The sequence below is a fragment of the Cetorhinus maximus genome, chromosome 17 (assembly GCF_964194155.1).
Source record: "Cetorhinus maximus chromosome 17, sCetMax3.hap1.1, whole genome shotgun sequence".
NCBI classification, from domain to species: domain Eukaryota; kingdom Metazoa; phylum Chordata; class Chondrichthyes; order Lamniformes; family Cetorhinidae; genus Cetorhinus; species Cetorhinus maximus.
Window position 1 is genome coordinate 104,364,364 of NC_135895.1, and position 24,809 is coordinate 104,389,172.

A 24,809-nucleotide genomic window follows, 5' to 3' on the forward strand; every position below is an offset into this window, starting at 1 on the left:
ATGTCCACCTTCTCCAAACCTAACTTTCATTTCTTTCACTTGTTCTATTACCATCTCCTTTTGCCGTGCATCATGATCCCTTCTGTCAGCTTATCTTGCTTGCCTTTCACCATATCACAGGCTCCCTTTTTTATTTCTCCCCAGCCCCTACCCTTCCCTGCCTCTGTACTTGCTTAAAACTGGTTACAACTCTTAACTCTATCCAGTTCTGAGAAAGGATCAGCGACCTGAAATGATAACTTGGGTTCTCTCCACACACGTGCTGCCAGATCTGCTGAGTATTTCCACGATTTCCTGTAGGTAAGAACAACAATTTATATACCTTTTACATGGAATAATGTTCCAGATGCTCCACATTGTGTGCTCAGGAAGAAAAATTAATGTGAAGGGAGCTATTTCTTGATATCATATGGATTGAATCAAATTGGCTGTTGACCGATATCTGTGATGTTGGGGACCTCAGGAGGAGACTGAGATGGATCATCCACTCAGCACATCAGGCTGAAGATGGCTGCTAAAGCTTCAGCCTTGTCTTTTGCACAGATATGCAGGGCTCTCTCATCATTGAGCATGGGGGTGTTTGTGGAGCCTCCTCCAGTTAGTTGCTTAACCATTCATGACTGGATGTGGCAGGGCTGCATAAGTTTGATCTAATCTATTGGTTGTGGGATTGCTTAGCTCTGTTTATAGCATGCTGCTTCTGCTGTCTATCACACATGTAGGTTGTAAGGCTGGAGGAGGTTACAGGGATAGACAAGGCTGAGATGGTGAAGGGAAAGGTATTTCTGCTTTTTATTGGCTCACTCCCATGGAGAGGAAAAGAGAACACTAATAATCGTTCACTTTCAGCCAAAGTCCAAATTGTTCCAAGCCTCTTGGAGAAAGTGATACTTTAAAAGTAACATTAAGATTATAATAAAGCAGAAATTTAACCTGAATGAAGTGACAGAATTGAAGTCTCAGCTCCAGATACTGGTTAACTCCTAAAGTACCCCAAAAGGACATAGAAAAGCTGGTGTAATGGGTGGGTATGAGGAAGATGAAATTTAATGTAAAGAAGTGGGAAGTGATCCATTTTTGGTCGGAAGAATGAGGAGAGGCAATATAAACTAAAGGATATGATCTAGAGGGGATACAGGAACAGAGAGAATGGGGGGTGTGTACATATCATTGAAGATGGCAGAGCAGGTTGACAAAGTGGTTAAAAGGTATATGATATCCTGAGCTTTATAAATAGAGGCATAAGGTACAAAAGCAAGGAAATTGTACTGAACAATTATAAAACACGGGTTCAGCCTCAACTGGAGTACAGTGTCCAATTCTAAGCACCGCACTTAGGGAAGGATGTGTGAGTTTTAGACAGGTTGTATAAAGATTTATGAGAATGATTCCAGGCATGAGGGAATCCAATTATGTGAATATATGAGAGAAACTGGAGTTGTTCTCCTTCGTTAAGCGAAGGTTGAGAGGAGATTTGATAAAAGCATTCAAATCAAGAGGGGTCCAGAGAAAGTAGACAGGGAGAGCCTGTTTCCATTGGCGGAAGTGTGAAAATTGAAAGAATTAGGCCAGAATCCCAGTTTAGCACTAAGCATGGTAGCGGGCGGGAAAAATGACGTTTTACCCGCCATCCGCAATGGTGGCTTTTCGCGCCTTATCATCTCAATCCCACCTCATTAATCATGCATTCCTGGGAACCACGCTATTTCGCTGGAGGGCAGCCTCCGAATCGCCCGCCATGCCACCACCTCGCCGCTTCCTCACACTAGGCGCCATATTTAAAGTGTAGCTGCATGCACACCTCTCGGTGCTCCCAGCCCAGGACTGCTGCACAGAAGACATGGCCCCAAAAGGCAAGAAGACTGCAACCCCCTGATTCAGTGACTCATCCCTGGAACGCCTTTTGGACACTGTTGGAGCCTGATGTGATGTCCCCCACCCCTGCTTTGGCCATAGGAGGCCCATCAATATCACCACTCCGGATTGGGAGGTGGTGGCAGTGGTGGTCAGTGCCAATCCTGCAGAGGAGAGGTTCGCCATCCACTGCAAAATGATGAGTGATCTCATCTGTGCTGCCAGGTTAAGACAACCATCTCATCATTCTAAACTCACACACTCACAAGGCCATCACACCTTCACTGGCATCTCACTCACTGACAGCTCAAGGGACATCACCACTCACTCTTTCACACACACCCTCACACGTCCATCTCTCCTCATCTCCTCTGGAGACTGTTCCCTCAGCCCTCACCATCTTGAGGCCACTTGCACAGGTCAACTTGTGTCCTCACTCACAACCTGGGATACCCCAGTTCCCCAGTAATGCCCTAGCCCTGCAGCCATTGAAAAGCCACCCCCACCCTAAGCTGGTCTTGTAAGTAGAGACCTGCCTGTAAGCCCCCCTAAAACTGATGTGGTGCTGCCCACAAAGCCTGGCGCTGATGACCACAAGGCAGGCAAAGAAGCCTCAAAGTCCTGAGTGAATTGCAGCTCACCAGGTGCACGTTGCTTATGCTCAGTTGCGAAACACATTGATGGTAATCACGCCAGCGTGCCCGGATGGTCTAGTGTAGGGGGGATGATTCCGGCGAGCAGGACCTATAATGATATGCAGATTATTAAAACGAAGTTCCCCACGTTCGGCAGCGCCATTGATGGGCAGAGTGGACGATCGCAAACGGTTTCACGTGGTCTTGAAACCTTCCCACCATATCGTCCGCTCATGCCTGCCATGATGTCCGATGCCAATGGGCACAGAAAATTCCACCCAAATTTAAAGTGATTGGCAAAAGTTAAAAAAAATGACATTTTTTTACCCTTTCATGGGATGGGGTATCGCTAACTAGGCCAGCATTTATTGCCCATCGCTAATTGCCTTTGAGAAAGTGATGGTGAGCTGCCTTCTTGAGCCGCTGCAGTCTATGTGGCATGAGGAAAAATCCTTTTTTCATAGCAAATGGTTAGGATCTGCAGTACATTACCTGAGAGTGCAGTGGCTTTCAAAAGGGAATTGGATTACTACTCTTACAGAGAGCCTGCACGGACTTGATGGACAAAATAGCCTGTTTCATGTTATAACCATTCTATGGCACTAAATGAGATGAGATTACGTTGACAGTACTTTGGGGACTGTTAATTCAGTCTGTTTTCCCTAATCAGTATTGGAGTACCACAAAACATCACATGCAACCTTTAGCAAAATGGAATATGATGTACCATGTGTGTCATAGATCGTGTGCCCTCTGAGATAGATTGAGAATTGAATAAATTGACGAGTGGCTGTGAACTGCACTGTGCCAATCTGACAAGTGATCACTCCTCAGATGTCACTGCAATCACTGCAGTAAACAATTTATGTAGAACGTGTTTAAATGATTTGAAGCTCAGGCTAGAAGCGAAACTAAATTTGTAAATTTGCAGGTGGTGAACCAAAACAAGAGGACTTAGAATATGTTGGAAAGGTGGGCTGATAATCGACAAATGGCATTTACTGTAAACAAAATGAAAAGTAAGAGGACAGAGAATTGAAATAGTGGGAATATATATATAGAAAAGTTAATGACTACCACTGGGCTATAATGCTACTGTACATATGGGTATGTGACCATGTCACCTTAGACAAAAAAAGTGCTGCTTGGTTTTTAAATTAACTTGTGAAATCTGGCACATTCACTTCATTCTTTACTCTAAATGCTCCAGAGATTACCTGATTCATTACTATTTACACAAAGGACCTTGTCCTCAACAAGATGCATCCAGAAGTAGTTCGTACTAGCTGTAAAAATTACCTAGCTTCCCTTTTGGAGATCCTTATCCAAAATGCAAAATAATAACAAGTATTATATTGGGTCTTCCCTCATGAAAAGTTTGATCAGAATTTTTGGATCACTGCCAGACCCTGAGCAATTCTCACAAGCTATTAATGGCCTTTGTCCAAAGCTCATCTGCTGAACTATTGTCCATTCTGAAGCATTTTTAAAAAGTTCAGAATGTGTTTTTAACAGAGGGGAAAAGCAATAGCATCAGCAGGTTATAAATTGATACCACAAATGACTGCACTTAAAATAAAAATTGAAAGGCCTGAAGGAATTATATAAAACATTCCCTCAGAATAAGGACCAAAGCCAGTGCAGCCCATATACTTAGAAGAAAGGCGAAGGTGGATTTTCACCCTGTCCCACATGATGGAACAAGTAGTTAAAATGCACTAGGTAGCTTAGCTGCCACTTGACTCAGCCGCATTCAACAGTCTCTGAGTGACTGTCTATCCAGACGTGCCAATAATAAAGCCATCACCCAAAACCAGTGGCATTCTTCTTTAAAGATGCAGGTTAGGGCTGGATATCGTTGGGCCCCCAACTGCTATTTTAACTCGGCCCCAAACTCCGGCTTTCCCTGTCAACTGAAGCTGGTCAAGGGTCAGTCGAGGATTTTATTTTCCTTTTGTGTAGGTAGGGAGGAGCAGGCGGTTTAGGCCTTCTCTATCACTTAAGGTATCCCCACATTTATCTCAGTCCCAGTGGGCAGCCTGGGGCCACCCAGTGGCCACTTCACAGCACCTTCTTGGTTATTCCGGTTGGGATAGCGGCTGGTGGCGTAAGCTTGTTGTAACCCCAATCTATCACAGGCAGGTGGAAAGTGAACCTAGCCACACTATTTACCACTGGAAACCTGTAACAATGCTTTACCTCTGCTTAGTGAAATTTATCATTTTAAGCAGACACTAGAGGGGTTCAGGATAGAAAGTTCTAAAAAAAGGAAAAGGATGAATAAAAGCAGTAAAAATATATTGTCCATTTAATGAAAGTTAACAACATCAGTCTATTGACTCTTTCACCGGCACTGTACTAGATAATGGACACACACAGGATCCATGGATAGGATCGTACAACATATTAAATACTTTAACACAAAAAAATATAATTTATACACATAGGTTTTAAGGTTAAGATTTACAGTTGATTTACATATTAGTATCTCAAACTTAAATTAACAGTACATTTTCTTTTAAATAGATGCATGATTCACTGAAATGTTCTTTAATGATCCAATATAAAAACTTCAGGTCCCGTAAGTGATGAGCGTTCCCAGGTAAATTTTGACTGGGGGGTGGGGGTTGGGGAGGAGGGGTTGGTATGGAGCCCAGGGAGGCTGCTGGAAGAAGCTTGATTCCAACACATCACAAATAGCGTCTTTTAAATATAAATCACTTTTCTGTCCTTTTAAAGCCAGACAGTGAACTCTGCCTGTGTTTGAAGGAGACCTGTTGTTGATGTGAAGGACTGGGATCGTCGTCTGTATCCATTATTCTCGACCTGTGTCTGCTTTAACAAACCTTTGTAGAGCTGTGATTTGAGGAATCTGGGGTAAGAGTCCTTCTCCATTAGGGTGTGCACTTTCCTCTGTGCCAGGTCAAAACAAGACAAAGTGGGTTGAAGAATGTTCTTCTTAGTCACCTCTTTGGTATGAAAATCAACGTTCACCTTTAAAATGAAATGAAGAGTTATTTGTATCTGTGCACACTGAGATAAAGCTTAACCCAGTTACATTCCTGGTCACTATGTGTAAGTGGCACATCAAAACAGTTCAATAGAACCATCTGCAATGCATCTGAGATATAAAAAAAACCCTTCTGCTTAAAGAAGCCACACAAATAATGGTTAGAACATGCACTTATGCTTTCTTGTACTATAAAGTTCAGTCCTTGCACCATTTCCAATGTTTGCAAATCAAATTTCCACCACAAAAATAACTTAATTGGCTGCTCTCTGTTCTGGTCTTTTTAAAAAAAGGAGACTTTTTAAAAAAAAAAGTCCTTTCAGGAAGGCAAAAGGCACAGCGGACTGGTTACTCTCAGGCCTCCAAGGTTCTGCTCTAAAGCTAGCCAGTAAAGCATGGGAAAGTCTCAGGAGCAAGCTCTTAGCTTCTGTTTGGCTTCTTCCTATAAATGACATTGTAGAAAGGTTAATTTTGCATCCTAACAGGATGTTGGATAGCCCAAGTTATGGCAATTGAATTTTTTGGTTAATGTTTTATTGCAATACTACCATTTGGCACAATGGAATGTACTCCATACATTGGAAAGCACTAATCCAGGGGATTGTTCCTTGAGCATTCATATGGCCTGTAAACTTAGGAGGCCATTGAGCCCATTGTGCATGTACTACGTCTTCTGACTGAACTATCTCCTCATCCCAATAGCCCTGAAACATTTTCTTTTTCAAGTTCATATCCAATTCCCCTTTGAATGTTCCTATCGGATCTGCTTCCACCACCCTTTCAGCCATGCATTGCATATCACAACTCTGCATTAAAAAAAACCTTTTTATTCATTCTTTCACGGGATGCGGATATCTTTGGCTAGGCCAGCATTTACTGGATTTTTAAACCTATTTTCTTAAATCTGTTTCCTCTGGTAATCAAAAGATATATGTTAATAAACTCATTACAGCATGCACAATTTGTCCCATACCTCTTTTGGGGCATCAGTTTCTATGAAATCCGAATAGATTTTCTTTGCTTTGGAGGCCAGTTTTGCAGGTGACTTGGTTTTCTTGTAGTCTTCACAGGCCATCCAGAATTCGATGTTCTCCTCACTGTACTCCGATTGTAGGAAAGCTCGAAAGAGACCTAAGCCAGCTTTAGGAGGAGAAAACAGAACATGACCAACTGTAAATATCAATTCAACCTACTTAACTATTCTAGTTAGTTATGATAGTTTAAAAGAACTTCACAAATGAGCTATTCTTCCAGGATTTGAAGTTCTAAATTTAAAAGATACATGATTAAATCATCTGCTATTTTGGAACAGACCCACAATATAAGCATAATTGCAGGTCACTTACATACAGAAATCCAGTGAATATGCATTTTACAGCAGAATTAAGTAAACTGAATTGAAAACATTTTACAAGAATTAACTCTGTTAGTATATAACTCTATTATATGTATTGGTAAACACTTCAAATGAGTGGTTTTCTGTAAATCCGTATTTTGTTGCTCTACCCAGAGTTAAGTGAACGATACTTACATTTATGCGCTAGGAGCTGGTCTAGAGATTCACCCCATTTTGATGGCTCGTCAAGAGGTGCACTAGGAGAGAAAAAATTTTGTTGATGCAAATGGAAAGTTTCCTTGAACTCTGCATGCTGCAGAAAAATAATTCAGCTGCAACCTAACTCCCACAACTGCCACAAAAGTTCATTGTGCACCAGTACACGGAAGTGGCTGAGACTTCAGTGTTTACTCGCTGCAATAGAGACTGACCACTAATCTTTTTTCTGTTGTTTGCAGCACTCATCTGTGTCAATAACATCTGACTCTTAATTCAGATTCAGACTTGAGGTGAACAAGTATTTTAAAGCACATAAACAACCTCAGTCCCTTCCTCCCCCACATCTTTAAGTCTGAAGTATACTTTCATCCCAAACCATTTGATACTGTATAGAAATGTACATGCTTACAGCACTTTAGCTTTGAGGCAATAGGAACAAAAGTTATTTTGATTCACATTACTTAGTGGCTTCATTTATATGAACATCTTCTGCAGTCCTTATAGACAAGAACAGATGCAACTTTAAGTCTGCTGTTAGCATACAGTGACAGGAAGTGACTGTTCAGAGTTTAAAAACAATCACTCACCACAAGTGCACAGCATTCACTTGCAAGCAAGATTTCATTTTACAAATTAGATCATTTTAATTATTTTCAAAGTTATCCTTATTTGTACAAATATTATTTAATATTTGACTCATAGTAGTTTGTGGGAAAACTCACTTTGTTTTTTCAGGTTTACTGGGGAACGGTATGAAGATTTCACGTGATTCTGCCTTCTGCAGGAGGAGGCTTAACCGATTCCGTTTCTCCTTAAGTCTGCAAAATGCAAAAAAGTTGATAAATTGTATTAGAAAAGACTCGACATGCAATAGTCTGGAAAAAGTGCAACACATTATAACACTGTTCACTCCCTCACCCTTTCCTCCAAATGAATCAATATCACCCAATCTCTCACAGTTTAATGCAACAGAGGTTTGTCATTTAAAATCCAATACAGTATTCAAGACAATTAAAATATATGTGTAAGGTGTTTAAAAGCCAATGGAGGGAAGTGGCAACTTTAACCTTATCTGTCCATCGGGGAAAACACTGGGTTTTAAACACTGCCCTACTTTACTCTCCATTGAAGTCAATAGAGATCCATTTTTTGGAAGGGGGGTGGGGAAGAATAAAAGCAGCCTTTCAGCTGGTGCCATAGGTTTCATGCTCAGGTGAAATAGGTAAAAATTAACCCTCCCCTTACACCCCCAGGGTGATTCTGATGCAAAATCTACAATACAGAAACAGGCCATTGGCCCTCCTGCTCCACACAAGCCAGCTCCCTCACCTAACACTATCAGTGTACCCTCCTATTCCCTTCTTCCTCCTCATGCACCTAACTAACTTCCCTTAATGCATCTATATGCCATTTGCCTCAGCCACTGGTATGCAACAAGTTCCACAGTCTTAACCACTATTGCATTCCTTAATGGATTTATTGGTGAGGTTTGTACTTATGGTCCCTAGTATTGGGATCTTGACTCTAACAGTGAGGCATGTCTGCAGAACAAGCACTCTTCATTCCTTCAACTCATCTAAACCCACATGTCTGTTAGCAGCATAATTAACACAATCTTTGATTAGCAGAGTAAGTTTCAGAGTTCACTTCTGAACTGTACTTTGAAAAGTAAAGCAATTTTTGAATGGTACAAAATAAATTTCAGCGTTGATTTCTCGTCTTAATTTACACGACAATGGAAGAGATGCAGAAAATTGTCAACTTATTGCTATAAACATGTTTTCTAGCTTACACAAACTGTTAAGTATACCACCCCTCTGTACTTTACATTTTGCCATGTGATATTTATTTCAGTTTGAACTACACCAACCTTGCAATGAGCTTACATTAAAACTACATTTTAAATCATTCTAAATGCACATCCTTGTATAAAAGCAAGTTTATTACAGAGATAAACCGATGCTGATGTTATCTCAGATCCAGGAATCTTTCAGGTCATTCAGTATTAAAAAGGCACATCTTCCACTATGTTACCTGTTTCTATTCTCGCTTTTCTCCTCTTGACTTTCCTGCTTGATGGTCCTATAAGGCTCTTCTTTAGGAGCTGATAGGTTAAGCTGTGGAAACAGGAACAGTACAGTCTGCATGGCTTCCCAAATATGCTATATGAAACAGCTACAGCCAAATCACTTCTCCAGTGCACAGGTTGTGAATATTCAGTCACCGCTGCTTCAGGCAGGTTAAGAAGCTGAGAGCCCGATGACTTTGTAAAAGCCAATTGGCTGTTGAGTGCTTGGACCCGCCCAGTTCAATGACTTCAGGCAGAGGAGATCGGCTCCAATGGTGAGAGAAAACTTGCATTTAATCTAACCTGCAACTTCTGACAAACCACAAGCAGCATTTAGATGCTTCGCGCCTGACGTCAGCAGTTAAAAATACGAATTCGATTAGTTCTAACGCGAACTGCTTATTGATAACGATCAACATAAATAAACTAGTTGCATACTATGTGAGGCTGTTTATTTTATCATTGAACTGGTGTGGCACTTGTCTTGAATAGACACCCTGATTTTTGCAAAAGTTCTGTCTGCGGCGATGTCTCTCCTCAGCAACTTACTGGAACATGGGTTAGACATTTCATCAGCTCAGCTTCTGCTGGAGAGCCAGATGAGACCGGAAGCAGACCTAGGTGGGGGTTTCAGTTGTGGTTCCCTTAATGTCACAGGGTTCAGCCAAGACAACTGATCCAGCAGTGAGATTTCAAGTGTGTTACTGTGACCTTTTGAAATTGAATTTATCCTTGTATAATGTAACTTAACATGGATTGTTACATTCTATGTGTGAGAACTTTGTAGCTGTCTTCACTAGAGAAGGGGATGCTGTCCAGCTGCAATGCAACACTAAAGGAGGTGGTAGCAATACTGATAGGGTAAATATAAATGAAGAGGTGGTACTTTTAAAAAAAAGCCAGTCCTCAAGTAGAACATCACCCAACCCGAATGGTTACTGAGGGAAGTAAGGATGCTAATTGCAGAGGGTCTGACCATAATTTTCCAATCCTCCTTGGATACAGGGGTGATCCCAGAAGACTGGAGAACTGCAAATGTAGTACTCTGGTTTAAATGGGAGAGGGATGAACCCTGCAACTACAGGCCAATCAGTCTACTGTAACTTTGGATGCAGGAGTAATTTTGCAGACAGTAACCTAGGACTCAACTAATTGATATTTGGAAAAGTATGGGCTAAAAAATGAAAGTCAGCATGGATTCATTAAAGGCAACTCGTTTTTGACTAATGTTACTGGGTGTTTTGATGAAGTAACAGGGAGGGTCGATGAGGGTATTTGACAAAGTGCTTAGATTTGTTAGCATGATTAATAATTTCAATAGTAACTTTCAAATGGAATTGGATAAATGCTTGAAAGGGAAAAAGATTGCTGGGCGTGGGGAAAGAACATGGGAGTGGGGCTAATTGAAGAGTGCTACCAAAGAATCTGCACTAGTAGATGAATGGCCTCCAGTGATGTATCACAATGATTCTAGGTCCTTCTGTTAAAATAATTTGTGTATATAATATTTTGAAATAATGATTACATGCGATAAAGGACACTGCATGATTTGTACATCCAGTGCAAGACTGCTTTCACATAGGAAGCAGTCTTTAACCTCCTGCTCAAGAACATATTCAAGCTCACTTTTTGCTTCAAACGGTTTGGCCTGAGACCGCATTCTGTTGAGGCTATTTCTGGCACTAGTAGACTCTCACCTGCATCAGTAAGATGAGTACTCGCCACAACATTAAGGATGTGGACTCTGGTCTGTTAGCAGTAACAAGGAACAAGTTAGAGAAACTCTTGAATTCATACAGGTGTGGGTTTGGCAGTGCGAAGAGTAGTTTCTGTACAGCCACAAGATGAGTTCCTGGATCGGTGCTGTGTCCACTTCACAATTAGGATTGGCTCTACTCAACTTAAACTGCAGCAGTCAGGATGTTGAGGCCTGTATTTCACTGCCTCCACCTCTAACCTCGATATGGTGGGCAAGATCTTGAAGTAAAGTTAAATATTGCGGATGCTGGAAATCTGATGTAAAAAACAGGAAATGCTGGAAATACTCAAAAGGCTAGGCAATTTGTGGAAGGAGAAACAGTTAATTTTCAGCTCAATGATCTTTCATCAGCACTGGAAGATGTCCTTAATAGCTTCCAAGCAGCTACAGAGCCAGGGTTATAAAAAGAGGATGAGGTGATAAAGCATAAAGAAGGAAGTCTGCCATGGTGTGGAAGGCAGAAGTGAATAAATGACAAAAGGAATAATGGGGCAAGGAAAAGGCGGTGCTGAGGGACACTGGCCCAGAATTTTCAGTGCCCTGTTAGACTTGTTTCTGCATCCTTCAGCACAACATTAAAAGGACAAGGGCAGCTGACACATGGGAACACCACAACCTGAAGTTCCCCTCCAAGCCGCTCAGCGTCCTGACTTGGAACTATATCGCCATTCCTTCACTGTCACTGGGCCAAAACCCTGGAACTCCCTTCCTAACAGGACTGTGGGTGTACCTACAGCACATGGACTGCAGCGTTTCAAGAAGGCAGCTCACCACCACCACCTTCTCAAGGGCAATTAGGGATGGGCAATAAATGGTGGCTTAGCCAGTGAAGCCCACATCCCATGAATGAATAAAAAAAGAATCTCTTTGCAGTTCAAGCTGTTGGATGTGTGTGAGCTGATAATGTCGCAGCGATGGTAACAGGCCATCTGGAACCATGATGAACAATGGGATATACAGTGTATCTCCTTAATGAATGATATTTAAGGCTTGTGAAATAAACCTAGGAAAGACTGAGAAAGAGGGTAGGTTAGAATGAGTGAATTCAATGCCAAATCAGACAGAGAAAGAGAAATGAGGAGAGGGAAAAAACAACATTGGAGCTTTTTGTAAACAATTCGGCTGGCACATTTCCAATATTACAACAGCGGCTACATTCGAAAGTCCTTCGTTGGCATAAAGCACTTTGGGGCATCCTGAGGAATTGCGACAAGCACCATATAAGTGCAAGTCTTTCTTCCGTTATGTGAAAGATTGGAAGGCCTAAAGGGAAGCAAAAGTTACACCAGTGAGTCAATGGTGGTGTTTTTTTAACTGGAGTACACACTGGGTGGGCAATGGATGTGATGTGTGCTAGGTCTGTCTGTACCTCTAGTTAGAGAATCAAATCTTTGATGATTTTGTTGGGTGAGCTGCCAGCACATGTCATCTCTCGGGGAAGGGAGGACGGGGAGCGAGGAGGGAAGTGGCTAGAATCAGACGGCTACTCTGTGAAGCTGAGCCAGAAGTCAGGGTCGGAGAGCGGAGGCAATTCCGAGGAAGGAATTCAGCAGAGCAGCAGTGGTCCTGAAGATAAAATAAAAACAAAATGCTGGAAGTACTCAACAGGTCAGACAGTATCTGTGAAGAGCAAAACCAAGTTAACGTTTCAGGCTGATGACATTTCGGCCGCCCTTGACCTGAAACGTTAACTCTATTTCTCTCTCTACAGATATTGCCTGGCCTGCTGAGCATTTCCAGCATTTTCTGTTTTTTATTTCAGATTTTCAGCTTCTGCGATATTTTGCTTTTGTGTTAGTTCTCCTGAAGACTTCTGTGTAATTAGGAGGAGCTTTCATGTAAAAAAGGAAGTTGGGGCTGTTTTCTGAGTGACCTCCTGAGGCTGCTTAATGGACCCTACATCGTTTAATGACTGACACCGTTGGGTAAGTGCGTGTCTGAGAAAGTGCCACCCATGATGCTGGAGTCCTACGACCGATATTGTGGCCTGATTTGTACATGTTAATAAGGCCCTTGCCAGAAAATTGGCTCAAGTAGCCTCGGGGGCAGGGTGGTGGGTTGGTGGGCGATAGACAATTCCTTTTCAAGTTTTAACTCTCACCTGTTGCATCCTCCACCACAAACAGGGCAAGCAGAGGATGAAAAATCACCCTTAAAATATTTTATGTCTTCCGATAAAAGCAGGCCATTCATCACAATATATGCTGTCTGAAAGGAGAATTAGAGAATGAGTCATTTTTGCTGAGCTTAGTGAGTAATATTTTAACCTTGAGAATGGCTTGTGTGTGCCTACTTTACCCAGTGTATTATTGAGGAAGGCCACCAGACGGGAACTGAACAAATGTATAACTTCTGCCCTATCATTTAACAAAATCAAACCTTTGTAGCTTTAGCCACTTCACCCTTCAAGCAGTAAGGTTCCTCTGAAGTTCCACAGTGCTACTTTTACAGTCACTGAGGTTGGGCCTAACCACAGCTTAACCATAATATTTAATCTTTCTTAAATATTCATGCTTTTGGAAATACGCAGCCTAAGCAATTGAAAAATAAATGTTACCTTAATTTTGACCACAAATACATTAGAAACGCTACCAGAATTCCCCTTCTCTGATATGAAACGGGCCTGTTGAATTCGCACTGAAACCGTGTTGGGGGAGTTTTGGGAGCACATCAGTTCCTGGAACTGTCAAACTCACCCAATAATTCCACTCGGTTTTCTTCAGGTTGACTGGGCAAGTTCACTCTGGTTGTACAAGGCTTCTTATTTTTGTTTTTGGGATTTAGGGCAAGCTCCAACTTGCGGTGGAATCAGAGAATGATGCAGCACAGAAGGAGACCGTTCGTCCCATCATGCCTGTGCCGGCATTTTGAAAGGCTCTGTGAAGCCGGGCCAGAAGTCAGGCCCTGGGGTTGGAGAGTTGCGGCAATTTTGGGGAAGCAACTCCGCAGAGCAGCAGTGGTCCTGAAGATAAGACAAAAACAGGAAATGCTGGAATTCCTCAGCAGGTCCAGCAGCATCTGTGGAGAGAGAAACAGAGTTAATGTTTCAGCCACCATTGACCCGAAATGTTAACACTATTTTTCTCTCTCACAGATGCTGCCTGACTTGCTGAGCATTTCCAACATTTTCAGTTTTTATTTCATATTCCCAGCATCTGCAGTTAGCTCCTAGTTAGTCCCACTCTCCTGCTCTTTCCTCACAGCCTTGGAATTCTTTTCTTTTGGTATTTATTTAATTCCCTTTTGAAAGTTACTATTGAATCTGCTTCCACTACTCTTTAAGGCAGTGTATTTGAGATAATAAAACTCGCTGCATATTTTTTCTCCCCTCAGATTCTTTATGGTAAAGTACCTTTCAGCACAATTTAATTGGAATGGTCACCATTGGAGGGAAAGGAAGAGTCATCCAAATGAGTTATGTATCACTCATTTGATGTTATGCCCAAGTGATGTAATGATGAAGTGTTTACAACAACAATCAGGTGTTGGATTTTGCCATCTTTATTGCCCTATGTGAATCAGTTGACAGGGCATTACTGATCAGATAGAAGATGCCTTTGCACTTAATGTTCATTCCAGCTAGGCTCACACATGCAAAGGAAGCCTGAATCCGGTCAGATTTTCAACATCACATGCAAATAACTACTATTGATCCGTCAATCAACATTGCTAAAACAGATTAGCCGTCCATTATCACATTGCTGTTTATTTGCTGTGTGAAAATTGGCTGCCTTGTTTCTTACATTACAACAGTGACTAGTTTTCAAAGGTACTTCATTGGCCTTAAAGCATTTTGGGATGTCCAGAGGTTGTGAAAGGCGCCATACCAATGCAAGTCTTTCTGTTTCTTTTCCAATGCAATGGCCTAGCCGAAGCAAAAATAAATTGGCTTCCAATGTTAATGAGACAGTCGATATCGAGCAATTCCCGCCCATAGTGAACCAGCAGACATTGCATGATCTTGCTTTAAGGTGCACTGGGCCATAAATGGGGACTTGGAAGGGTAGCAAGCAGTTGAAGCAGCCTCCTCTATATCATTGCTATGCAACCTGAACCAGTAGATGGTGCATTTCGACAAGCCCGGGGAAAGCCTTACCAAGAGGTCACCTGCCCTGAGATAAATTGGTGGAATTGATATCAATTCTTAAACATTCAGACTTGACTTACATCACAGGACAATATTTTACTGCAAAACAAATTTTATAGTAGCCTTCATCAATCTTTACAGGCGGTAGCTTGCGGAAGCCAGTCTCCTCGCTTTGCCCCACACTTTCAGGGTGCTGCACCTCACGCTATATACAACTGACCGTCTCTAATGAAGAGGTCCTTTGTGGACTATGGTGAATTACTTAGCTTGCTTTCTAAAAGTGCTGGACAAGCTGAAATATATTCCTGAGATTCAGGTCAAAACAACTCACCTCTTTTCAGCAGGCAGTAACTAAGTATCAGTGGTGGTGAATCTGCCTGCCTATATGCATTGCCAGCAAATTTGGATAAGCAAATGCAAAGGGCCAGAAACATAAGGGCCGAATTTTACAAGGGGTGTTTGGCACCCCCAGCACTGGGGTGAAAAGTGGGTCCCGAGCCCCCACTTGCCATCAGCCAGCCCCTGCGTGGCAATTTTAGCACAGGTGGTTTCCTCATTGGCCACCTGTGGGCCTGCTGTTCACTGGGGAACTGCAGGGGGGATCCTGATGCAGCCGGCCCAATCAACGTGCCCGCAACTCAGAAGCCTCAGCAGCACCACCGGGAGAGGTGGTCACTGATGCAATATGCAGGAGGCCTGGAACCTCTGAGAGGACGGACCTCCGGATGGACCACCCGGCATCAACCTAGGCACCGGACACGACAACGGCAATCGCAGCCCTGTCAACCCTGCAAAGTCCTCCTTGCTAACATCTGGGGGCTAGTGCCAAAATTGGGAGAGCTGTCTCACAGACTAGTCAAGCAATAGCTTGACATAGTCATCCTTACAGAATCATACCTCACAGATAATGTCCCAGACACCACCATCATCATCCCTGGATATGTCCTGTCCCACCGGCAGGACAGACCCAGCAGAAGTGGCAGCACAGTGATATACAGTTGGGAGGTAGTTGCCCTGGGAGCCCTCAACATCAACTCTGGACCCCATGAAGCCTTATGGCATCAGGTCAAACATGGGCAAGGAAACGTGCCAATTACCATGTACCGCCCTCCCTCAGCTGATGAATCAGTGCTCCTCTATGTTGAAGATCACTTGAAGGAAGCACTGAGGGTGGCAAGGGTGCAGAATGTACTCTGGGTGGGATCTTCAATGTCCATCACCAAGAGTGGCTCGGTGGCACCACTACTGACCAAGCTGGCCGAGTCCTAAATGACATAGCTGCTAGACTGGGTCTGCGGCAGATGGCAAGGGAACCAACAAGAGGGAAAAACATACTTGACCTCATCCTCACCAACCTGCCTGACACAAATGCATCTGTCCATGGCAGTATCAGTGGGAATCACCACCACACAGTCATTGTGGAGACGAAGTCCTGCCTTCACATTGAGGGTACCCTCCATCGTGTTGGGTGGCGCAACCACCGTGCTAAATGGGATAGATTTCAAACAGATCTAGCAACTCAAGGTTGGGCATCCATGAGATGCTGTGGGCCATGAGTAGCAGTAGAATTGTACTCGAACACAATCTGTAACCTCATGGACTGGCATTTCCCCCACTCTACCATTACTGTCAAGCCAGAGGATCAACCCTGGTTCAATGAAGAGTGCAGGAGGGCATGCCAGGAGCAGCACCAGGCTTACCTAAAAATGAGGTGTCAACCTGATGAAGCTATAACACAGGACTACTTGCATGCCAAACAGCATAAGCAGCAAGTGATAGACTGAGCTAGGTGATCAACGGTTCAGATCTAAGCTCTGCAGTCCTGCCACATCCAGTCGTGAATGGTTGTGGACAATTAAACAACTCACTGGAGAAGGAGGCTCCACAAATATCCCCATCCTCAATGATGGAGGAGCCCAGCACATTAGTGCAAAAGATAAGGCTGAAGCATTTGCAACAATCTTCAGCCAGAAGTGCCGAGTGGATGATCCATCTCAGCCTCCTCCGGAGGTCCCCAGCATCACAGATGCCAGCCTTCAACCAATTCGATTCACCCCACATGATATCAAGAAAAGGCTGAAGGCACTGGATACTGCAAAGGCTATGGGCCCAGACAACATTCCAGCAATAGTACTGAAGACTTGTGCTCCAGAACTTGCCGTGCCCCTAGCCAAGCTGTTCCAGTACAGCTACAACACTGGCATCTACCCAGCTATGTGGAAAATTGCCCAGGTATGTCCTGTACAAAAAAATCCAACCCAGCCAATTACCCGACCCATCAGTCTACTCTTGATCATCTGTAAAGTTATGGAAGGGGTCATCAACGGTGCTCTCAAGCGGCGCTTGCTTAGCAATAACCTTCTCACTGATGCCCAGTTTGGGTTCCATCAGAGCCACTCAGTTCCTGACCTCATTACAGCCTTGGTTCAAATATGGACAAAAGAGCTGAACTCCTGAGGTGAGGTGAGAATGACTGTCCTTGACATCAAGGCAGCATTTGGCCGAATGTGGCATCAAGGAGCCCTAGCAAAACTGGAGTCAATGAAAATCAGGGGGAAAATTCTCCGCTGGTTGGAGTCATACCTAGCACAAAGGAAGAGGGTTGTGGTTGTTGGAGGTCAGTCATCTCAGCTCCAGGACCTCACTGCAGGAGTTCCTCAGGGTAGTGTCCTCAGCCCAACTATCTTCAGCTGCTTCATCAATGACCTTCCTTCCATTATAAGGTCAGAAGTGAGGATGTTCGCTGATGATTGCACAATTTTCGGCACCATTCATGACTCCTCAGATACTGAAGCAGTTCATGTCCAAATGCAGCAAGACCTGGACAATATCCAGGCTTGGGCTGACAAGTGTCAAGTAACATTCGCACCACACAAGTGTCAGGCAATAACCATCTCCAACAAGAGAGAATCCAACCATCTCCCCTTGATGTTCAATGGCATTACCATCACTGAATCCTCCACTATCAACATCCTGAGGGTACCATTGGCCAGAAAGTGAACTGGGGTGGCGCCCCCACATGGCAGGAGTGAGTTGCTTCGCTATTAGTAAAATGCCAATGGAACCGTAAAATGGCCCCAATTAGGCTTTTAATTATGGAAAATGGTTATCTGCCTCCTTGGCTTGGATAGCCTCTCCGGAACTGGTCATGCCATCAGTAAAATGCTCAGATGATGGGACCGTATCAGGAAGCTGATCCATCCTGAATCTCTGCAATATTACTGCCCCACCAGCCCACTTCTCAGCCCTCCTCCTGTGAGTGGGGAATAAAATCCTGGCCATAGCAGTCACCAGCAATAGAGAGAAAGCTGGAGGAAGGTGCGAAAGGTAGGCCTGAGTTAGGTTGGCTGGATTGGGCTGGCCCTGACTGGGCTGGCCCAGATTGGATTGGCCTGGTTGGGATTGGACATGATTGGCTTGGTCTGGACTGGCATGGATTTGGCTGGTCAGGATTGGGTTGGTCTGCATTGCGCTGGTCTGGATTGGGCTGGTTTGGATTGGGCTGGCCTGCATTGGGCTGGGCTGGATTAGGCTGGTCTGTATTTGACTGGTCTTGTTTGGCTGGCTTGGGTTGGGCTGGCCTGGATTGGACTGGCATGGATTGAACTAGTCTGGATTGGACTGGCATGAATTGAGCTAGTCTGGATTGGACTGGCATGGATTGGGCTGGCCTGGATTGGACTGGCATGGATTGGGCTAGCCTGTATTGGACTGGCATGGATTGAGCTAGTCTGGATTGGACTGGCATTGATTGAGCTAGTCTGGATTGGACTGGCATGGATTGAGCTAGTCTGGATTGGACTGGCATGGATTGGACTGGCATGGATTGAGCTAGTCTGGATTGGACTGGCATGAATTGAGCTAGTCTGGATTGGACTGGCATGGATTGAGCTAGTCTGGATTGGACTGGCATGAATTGAGCTAGTCTGGATTGGACTGGCATGGATTGAGCTAGTCTGGATTGGACTGGCATGAATTGAGCTAGTCTGGATTGGACTGGCATGGATTGGGCTAGCCTGGATTGGACTGGCATGGATTGAGCTAGTCTGGATTGGACTGGCATTGATTGAGCTAGTCTGGATTGGACTGGCATGGATTGATCTAGTCTGGATTGGACTGGCATGGATTGGACTGGCATGGATTGGGCTAGCCTGGATTGGACTGGCATTGATTGAGCTAGTCTGGATTGGACTGGCATGGATTGGGCTAGCCTGGATTGGACTGGCATGGATTGAGCTAGTCTGGATTGGACTAGCATGGATTGGGCTAGTCTGGATTGGACTGGCATGGATTGGGCTAGCCTGGGTTGAACTAGTCCTGATAACGTTCACCTGGATTGGGATGGCCTGGTGTGAGCTGGCCTGGATTGGACTGGTCTGGATTACACTGGCCTGGATTGCATTGGTCTGGATTGGGCTGGTTTGGATTTGGTTGGTTTGGATTGGGCTGAACTGGATTGGATTGGATTGGATTGGCTGGACTATAGATTCATCTGGGTTAGGCCAGTCTAGATTGGGCTGGCCTGGATTGGACTGGCCTGCATTGTGAAGGCTTGCATTGTGAAGGCTTGCATTGGGCTGGAGCTTTGCCCTCCTGGATGGGACTGGACTAGATTAGGTTTGCCTGGATCGAGCTGGCCTGGATTGGAATACCCATCATTATTTTGCCCCTGTTCAGTGCCTGTGCCTGTTTTTCATTTATTATTCCCTTAAAATGTTCTGGCTGAGATCTAGAAGCTGGTAAGAAATACTGTGTTAGAGGTTTTAGGGTTTTTCTTTTAGCGATATCTGTATTCCAAAAAGGAATGAATGAGGGAATATGGTTCAAAATCCTCACCAAGATATAGATAAAGAAGTGTTTTTAACCATTGAATAATAGATATTGAGACTGTTCTCTCACAACTGGATAATGTATGCTTATAAACTAATGCAAAAATATTGATGCTTATAGGGTGACAACCAACATGAAAGATGTTGGATAATTATTCTGTTCATATAAGTTCCATTTATCCCTGTTTAAAATAGCCTTCTTTATAGAACAGTTTTAATTGGAAAAGTCAATTTCTACTCCAATGAACAATGGCTATTTTTCGCAGTATTCGTGTGTCTCTAAGGTTTTCACTTGATGACAGTTTAAACTAGCCTAGTCAAAGAATTATTTCACATTAATGTAGTGGTAATATAACATTATCTCCTCCATGTTCCCCATTGTTTATTTCAGCTTGGACTTCAGGAATCGCACAATTCAGAAAAAGTAATGTTCTACCAGGGGAAACACTGCACCATCCCTTCAGACTAATCCAAACAAGTACTTTTCTCCACGCCCCTTCTCTGCAAGGCAGCCATTATACTGCAATAAGATTCAACAATACGTCCAGTAACTGACCCTAATGGAGCTTGTTCCCTCATTCACCTTGTCCTGTATGTATCAGAGCTGGATCCAGTCCCCAGCTCACTTGACATCCATACATACCAGGAGGAATCAGCAGAAACTATTTGAAACATTGGCTGACTTTTCCCAACCCCCAGTGCTCCAAGACACCAAGACAACTGGTGCCCTCACCAATAACCAGGCTGATTCTGCTGAACTCAGCGCCTACCACCAAGGATTGATAGTGGGATTTTCCTTGGAGGCTCAGTAACAAACCTTGTGAGACATTTAATCAGAGTTCAGTTAAACCTCAGAAGACGTTTCAAGGAGAAATCAATCTCAGCGTTTATGCAAGTGTTGATGGTCCAATTTGCACACTGAAGTTTTGAGGCGTGGGAGAGGGAACAAGAAAATTGGTGCAGTTGCTCCTTGCTCTGCAGTAACTGAGTCTCCTGTAGGCTCATATCCCTGTGCAGCACTGAAGTGTGGAAAAGAACTTGAGTCACCATCTCAGCTGGAGGAGGGTGTGTGTAGGCAAGAACCTTTGATGTGGAAAATTGGGGGCAAATGTGAAGTAAAACAGTAAAAGTTTCAAAAGGGACCAAAGCAAAGACGAGTGGATAGTGGGTTCAACAAAATAACACAAAGATAGAAGATTGATAACCACTTAGGGAAAAAAAAATAATCTGAATGATTAAAAATTATACCATCATGGAGTTGACCACAAGATAAAATGTAGGCAGCAGGAGGCCTAGATAATATACACTTAGTCATCAATAAGTTACCATTTTGAGCTACTGTAGAAAAATGCTGATGCCAAAATGTTATTTAATTGAGATTAACTGACAAATTGATAAAAATCTGAACATCTGTTCTACAAAAGGGGTGGCCAAGAGGAGATGGTTAAAGGGAGTCTGCTACAGACAGAGGGGGTGAAAGAGATTTTGGTGCAAGGTAATGGACTAAGAGCAAGTTGTGCCTATTAAATTACACTTTCTGATCTAAATTGTGCCAGAAATATCTTGTGTTCAACATATTGCTGCTTTTCAGAAGCTAATTAAAATAATTGAGTTCTGATGAAAGGTCACAGAAACGTTAACACTGTTTCTCTCTCCACAGTTGCTGCCAGGCCTCCTAAGTATTTCCAGAATTTTCTGTTTTTATTTCTAGTTATAATAATTCAGCTTTCTATGCATAATTACTCATTTTCATTTGCATTAACCTGATTCTGATCTTGTTCATGTCAGCGATTGTACTGTCACATTATCAGATATTGCCGCACTTTGATTTACTTGTAAAGAAAAATGTAAAGATGTTGTTGATCAGAAAACTGCTGGGAGGGGATACTGAGCGTATAACTGGTACATCTCCCTTACAAAAGGCTGACTGCACTTCTCTTCAGATTGCAATCATTAGCTATTAAACTGCCTTGTGGAGGAATTTCCCCAAACTGGGTGAAGTGCTATTGCACATTGGTGAAATTTGCTTACTAAGGGTACAGTATTTTCCCACCTTGGTTAACTGCCACGCTAATTGTTCTCAGGGCTCTGGGATATCGTGAAAGGTGCTATAAGTATGCAGGTTCTTTCGTTGTTTCCATAGGATAGGTGAGGGTTTAACAGTTAATGGTCAATTCTTTATAAAAGACATCATAGGACTGTAAATTCTTCTGTGAAATCTCTTCTTTGCCCAGTGCCCTCTGCTTTCTTAAATTCAGTGAACATTAAAGACCTGTCACTTAATGCTTCTAATGGATGCTTCCTTACAGGGTGTACGCAGCAATGGAAATTGACAAAGATTTGGTGATCTTCCCTTGACATGACAGAAGGAGTTTAAGGAAGAGCTGCAATGGGGATTGGCTTGCTCACACTTGTCATTACGCACTGCCGTGCTTGCAGAGCCAGGCATAGCTACCTGGCAATGTCTAAAAGACAACTGCCTTTAGCAGGCGACAAGTTCTTCAGGGTGGTGCTGGGAAAGTTGTACCACCTGCCCTGAAACTGATCTTTAGCCAAATTTAACCACATGGTTAGCTTTTATGCTTCTAGATTCTTCCAAACTTCCAGAAGGCACTATATCTGAAATATGTAACAAAATATCATGCACAGATGCAGGTAACTGATGTTACGTTTACCAGAGCAAACACTTTGGCCCAGAATTTGCTGGAGGGAGCATCTCATACCTTACACCACATTTCTTTAGACTGTTTCCTGCATCCATCAGTTTGAAAGACTCTTGCACCTCAAATTGCTGGAAGTACTGCTACTACTTTCATATGATGGGAAAGGAATACAATAAGATGTCTAGTTTGCCTATTGATTCGCTGGCCTCATCAGATGCTGAGTAGAGAAATGAGATGCCTCCCACAACAGATCTTAGCGGGCAGGTTGACGTGATGTGTTCCATTTTCTGGGACTCATGGCCACAATTGAGCTTCAGGTTATCCCCCATCTTCCATTTATGAAGCAAGTAGCCACGTTGTTCATGCCCTGTGCTGGCTCAGCTGAACACTCATTACTAAAAGTGAGAGCTGATAACAGCACAGCAAGGGCAACGAGACATCTGGGACCTATTGAACAATGAGGCCAACAGCTGGTTGCTTAACCAATGAGATTTATGGATAGAGAACGAAACAGAACAATGATCAGGAATGAAATAGGCTGAATTATAAATCAGGTTCAGAAAGAGAAATAACAAGAGAGAAATAGAGAATTGGGATAAAACCGGAAGAAAAATGAGACAGAAAGGAAAAGAAAGAAAGAAAATTAAAACTTTAAATTTATCATTTAAAAAAACTTCTAAGAGCAATCTACTACCTGTAGGAATGAGACTCAGCAGTTTCCAATGATAACCCCCTGGGTCAGAAAGGTTGAGTAGTGTTGCAGGAACACAATCTACTCATTGAAAGGATCCTTACACTATTAAGTAGCAGCCCTGACATTCTGAAGTGAGTCTAATTTGAATTTACTCCATAAATGTAGCTTGAAACTCATGGGGAGGCTGAGATTGAGCTACTGTTTTGGCAAGGCTAACATTGGAATGATGCCAATCATCCAGCAACTTGTGGCAATTCCCAACTCATGAGGTCCCTTTTCCTCACCACTGGGTTACTTACACACCAATCTTGGCATTTGCATTAAACTCGTGGCTATTTCCCCAGCATATTCTGGCCCTTTGTTTCCCAAAGAAAGAGGCACAGCAGCATGACAGGGCACTTCAATTCTTTCCCCAAAGTCCAGGATGCTACTGATGACATTGGGGTGTCCATCCAAACCTTGAGACATGACCCTCTAGCATTCAGAAACTACAAAAGGCTTCACCCCATTGACACCTAGATATCAGTCATAAGAAACACAAGATCGTGCATGCTTAGGCAAGATTCATTACCTTTTTTTAATACAAGTCTTTGTTCTTGGTTTACTTGGAGGCCAAAGAGAAGGCCCAGGCCATTCACTGCAGCCTTGGCTAATGAAGCTGTAGTCAGAGCTAAAGACAGATGAGGCAGGTGTAATGAGGTCCATGAAGCTAGTGGAGTGGTATTAAAAGTACAATTGCCATATCAAATCATTGCTCGAAATATCTCAACAGTTTTTGGACTGTCTTACAACACCGGGTGGGGTTTTCCCCTCCACACATTAACAGCGGTGGCGGGCGGGAAAAGCGGTGTTTTTCCTGCTGGCCTCAATGGCGGCTTTTCACACCGTATTGTCCGCTTCCTGCCTCATTAAATACGCATCAGCAGGAAAGATGTTGTAACACAGGTCAGTGGCCTCTGATTCGCCTGCCCCACTGTGACCTCAGCAGTTCATTGCTCCCGACGCCATATTTAAACCTCACCCGCGCACAACCTTCTCACAGCCTGCGGCCCAGGACTGCTCCAGTTGAGAGATGGCCCCCAAAGCCAAGGAACATTCTGTCCCCAAGTTCAGTGACACCCCGCTGGACTGCCTTCTGGACGCTGTAGAGGCCTGTGGGGAGGTGCTCTACCCCTGTAATAGCCAGAGGAGGTCCACAAAATCTCAACCGAGGCTTGGGAGGCGGTGAGCGTCAATGCCACAAAGAAGAGGTCAGTCATCCAGTGCAGAAAGAGGAATCATACATTCTGCCAGGGTAAATCAGCCATCTCATCACCCTCAACTCACACACTCACAAGCTTATCAGACATTCACAGGATGACACTCCCCATGGATTTCACACACTTCCAGCTCAAGGGACATCACCACTCTCACTCTCACACACACCTTCACATCGCCACCATTGCTCATATCCTATGGAGCTCGCATCCTCATCCCTTAGACGGCTCCATTCACCACCCACACAAGGCAGGCATCCTTATCCTCTGCCTTAGCATGTGTCCTGCTCACTCTCTCTCCATCTGTCTTTATGCAGGACAAGCTTGGCCAGAATAAGAGGGAGAGGTCCCAAACTGGTGGTGCCATGGCTGAAATAAAGTCCCTCACTCCATTTGAGG

The 24,809-nt window shown here is 43.6% G+C and overlaps 1 protein-coding gene across 1 annotated transcript; it reads right to left on the reverse strand.

The window, feature by feature from the left end:
• Positions 1-4,779: 4,779 nt before the first annotated feature.
• On the reverse strand, positions 4,780-9,291 carry LOC144692664 (regulator of G-protein signaling 21-like). The gene is made up of 5 exons (XM_078561748.1): positions 9,089-9,291; positions 7,777-7,872; positions 7,031-7,092; positions 6,473-6,639; positions 4,780-5,483 (listed from the first exon to the last, which is right to left on the reverse strand). The coding sequence occupies exons 1-5, from the start codon at positions 9,199-9,201 to the stop codon at positions 5,223-5,225; spliced, it is 699 nt and encodes a 232-aa protein (XP_078417874.1). The 5' UTR covers positions 9,202-9,291; the 3' UTR covers positions 4,780-5,222.
• Positions 9,292-24,809: the final 15,518 nt, after the last annotated feature.

Bases quoted from the DNA above. Each gene is read 5' to 3' on its own strand.
- LOC144692664 (XM_078561748.1), bottom strand. From the start codon at position 9,201: ATGCAGACTGTACTGTTCCTGTTTCCACAGCTTAACCTATCAGCTCCT. The intron at 7,093-7,776 runs GTGAGTTTTCCC...TTTCTCTCCTAG, and splicing joins AGTAAACCTGAAAAAACAAA to TGCACCTCTTGACGAGCCAT. The intron at 5,484-6,472 runs GTATGGGACAAA...TTCATTTTAAAG, and splicing joins AAACTGATGCCCCAAAAGAG to GTGAACGTTGATTTTCATAC.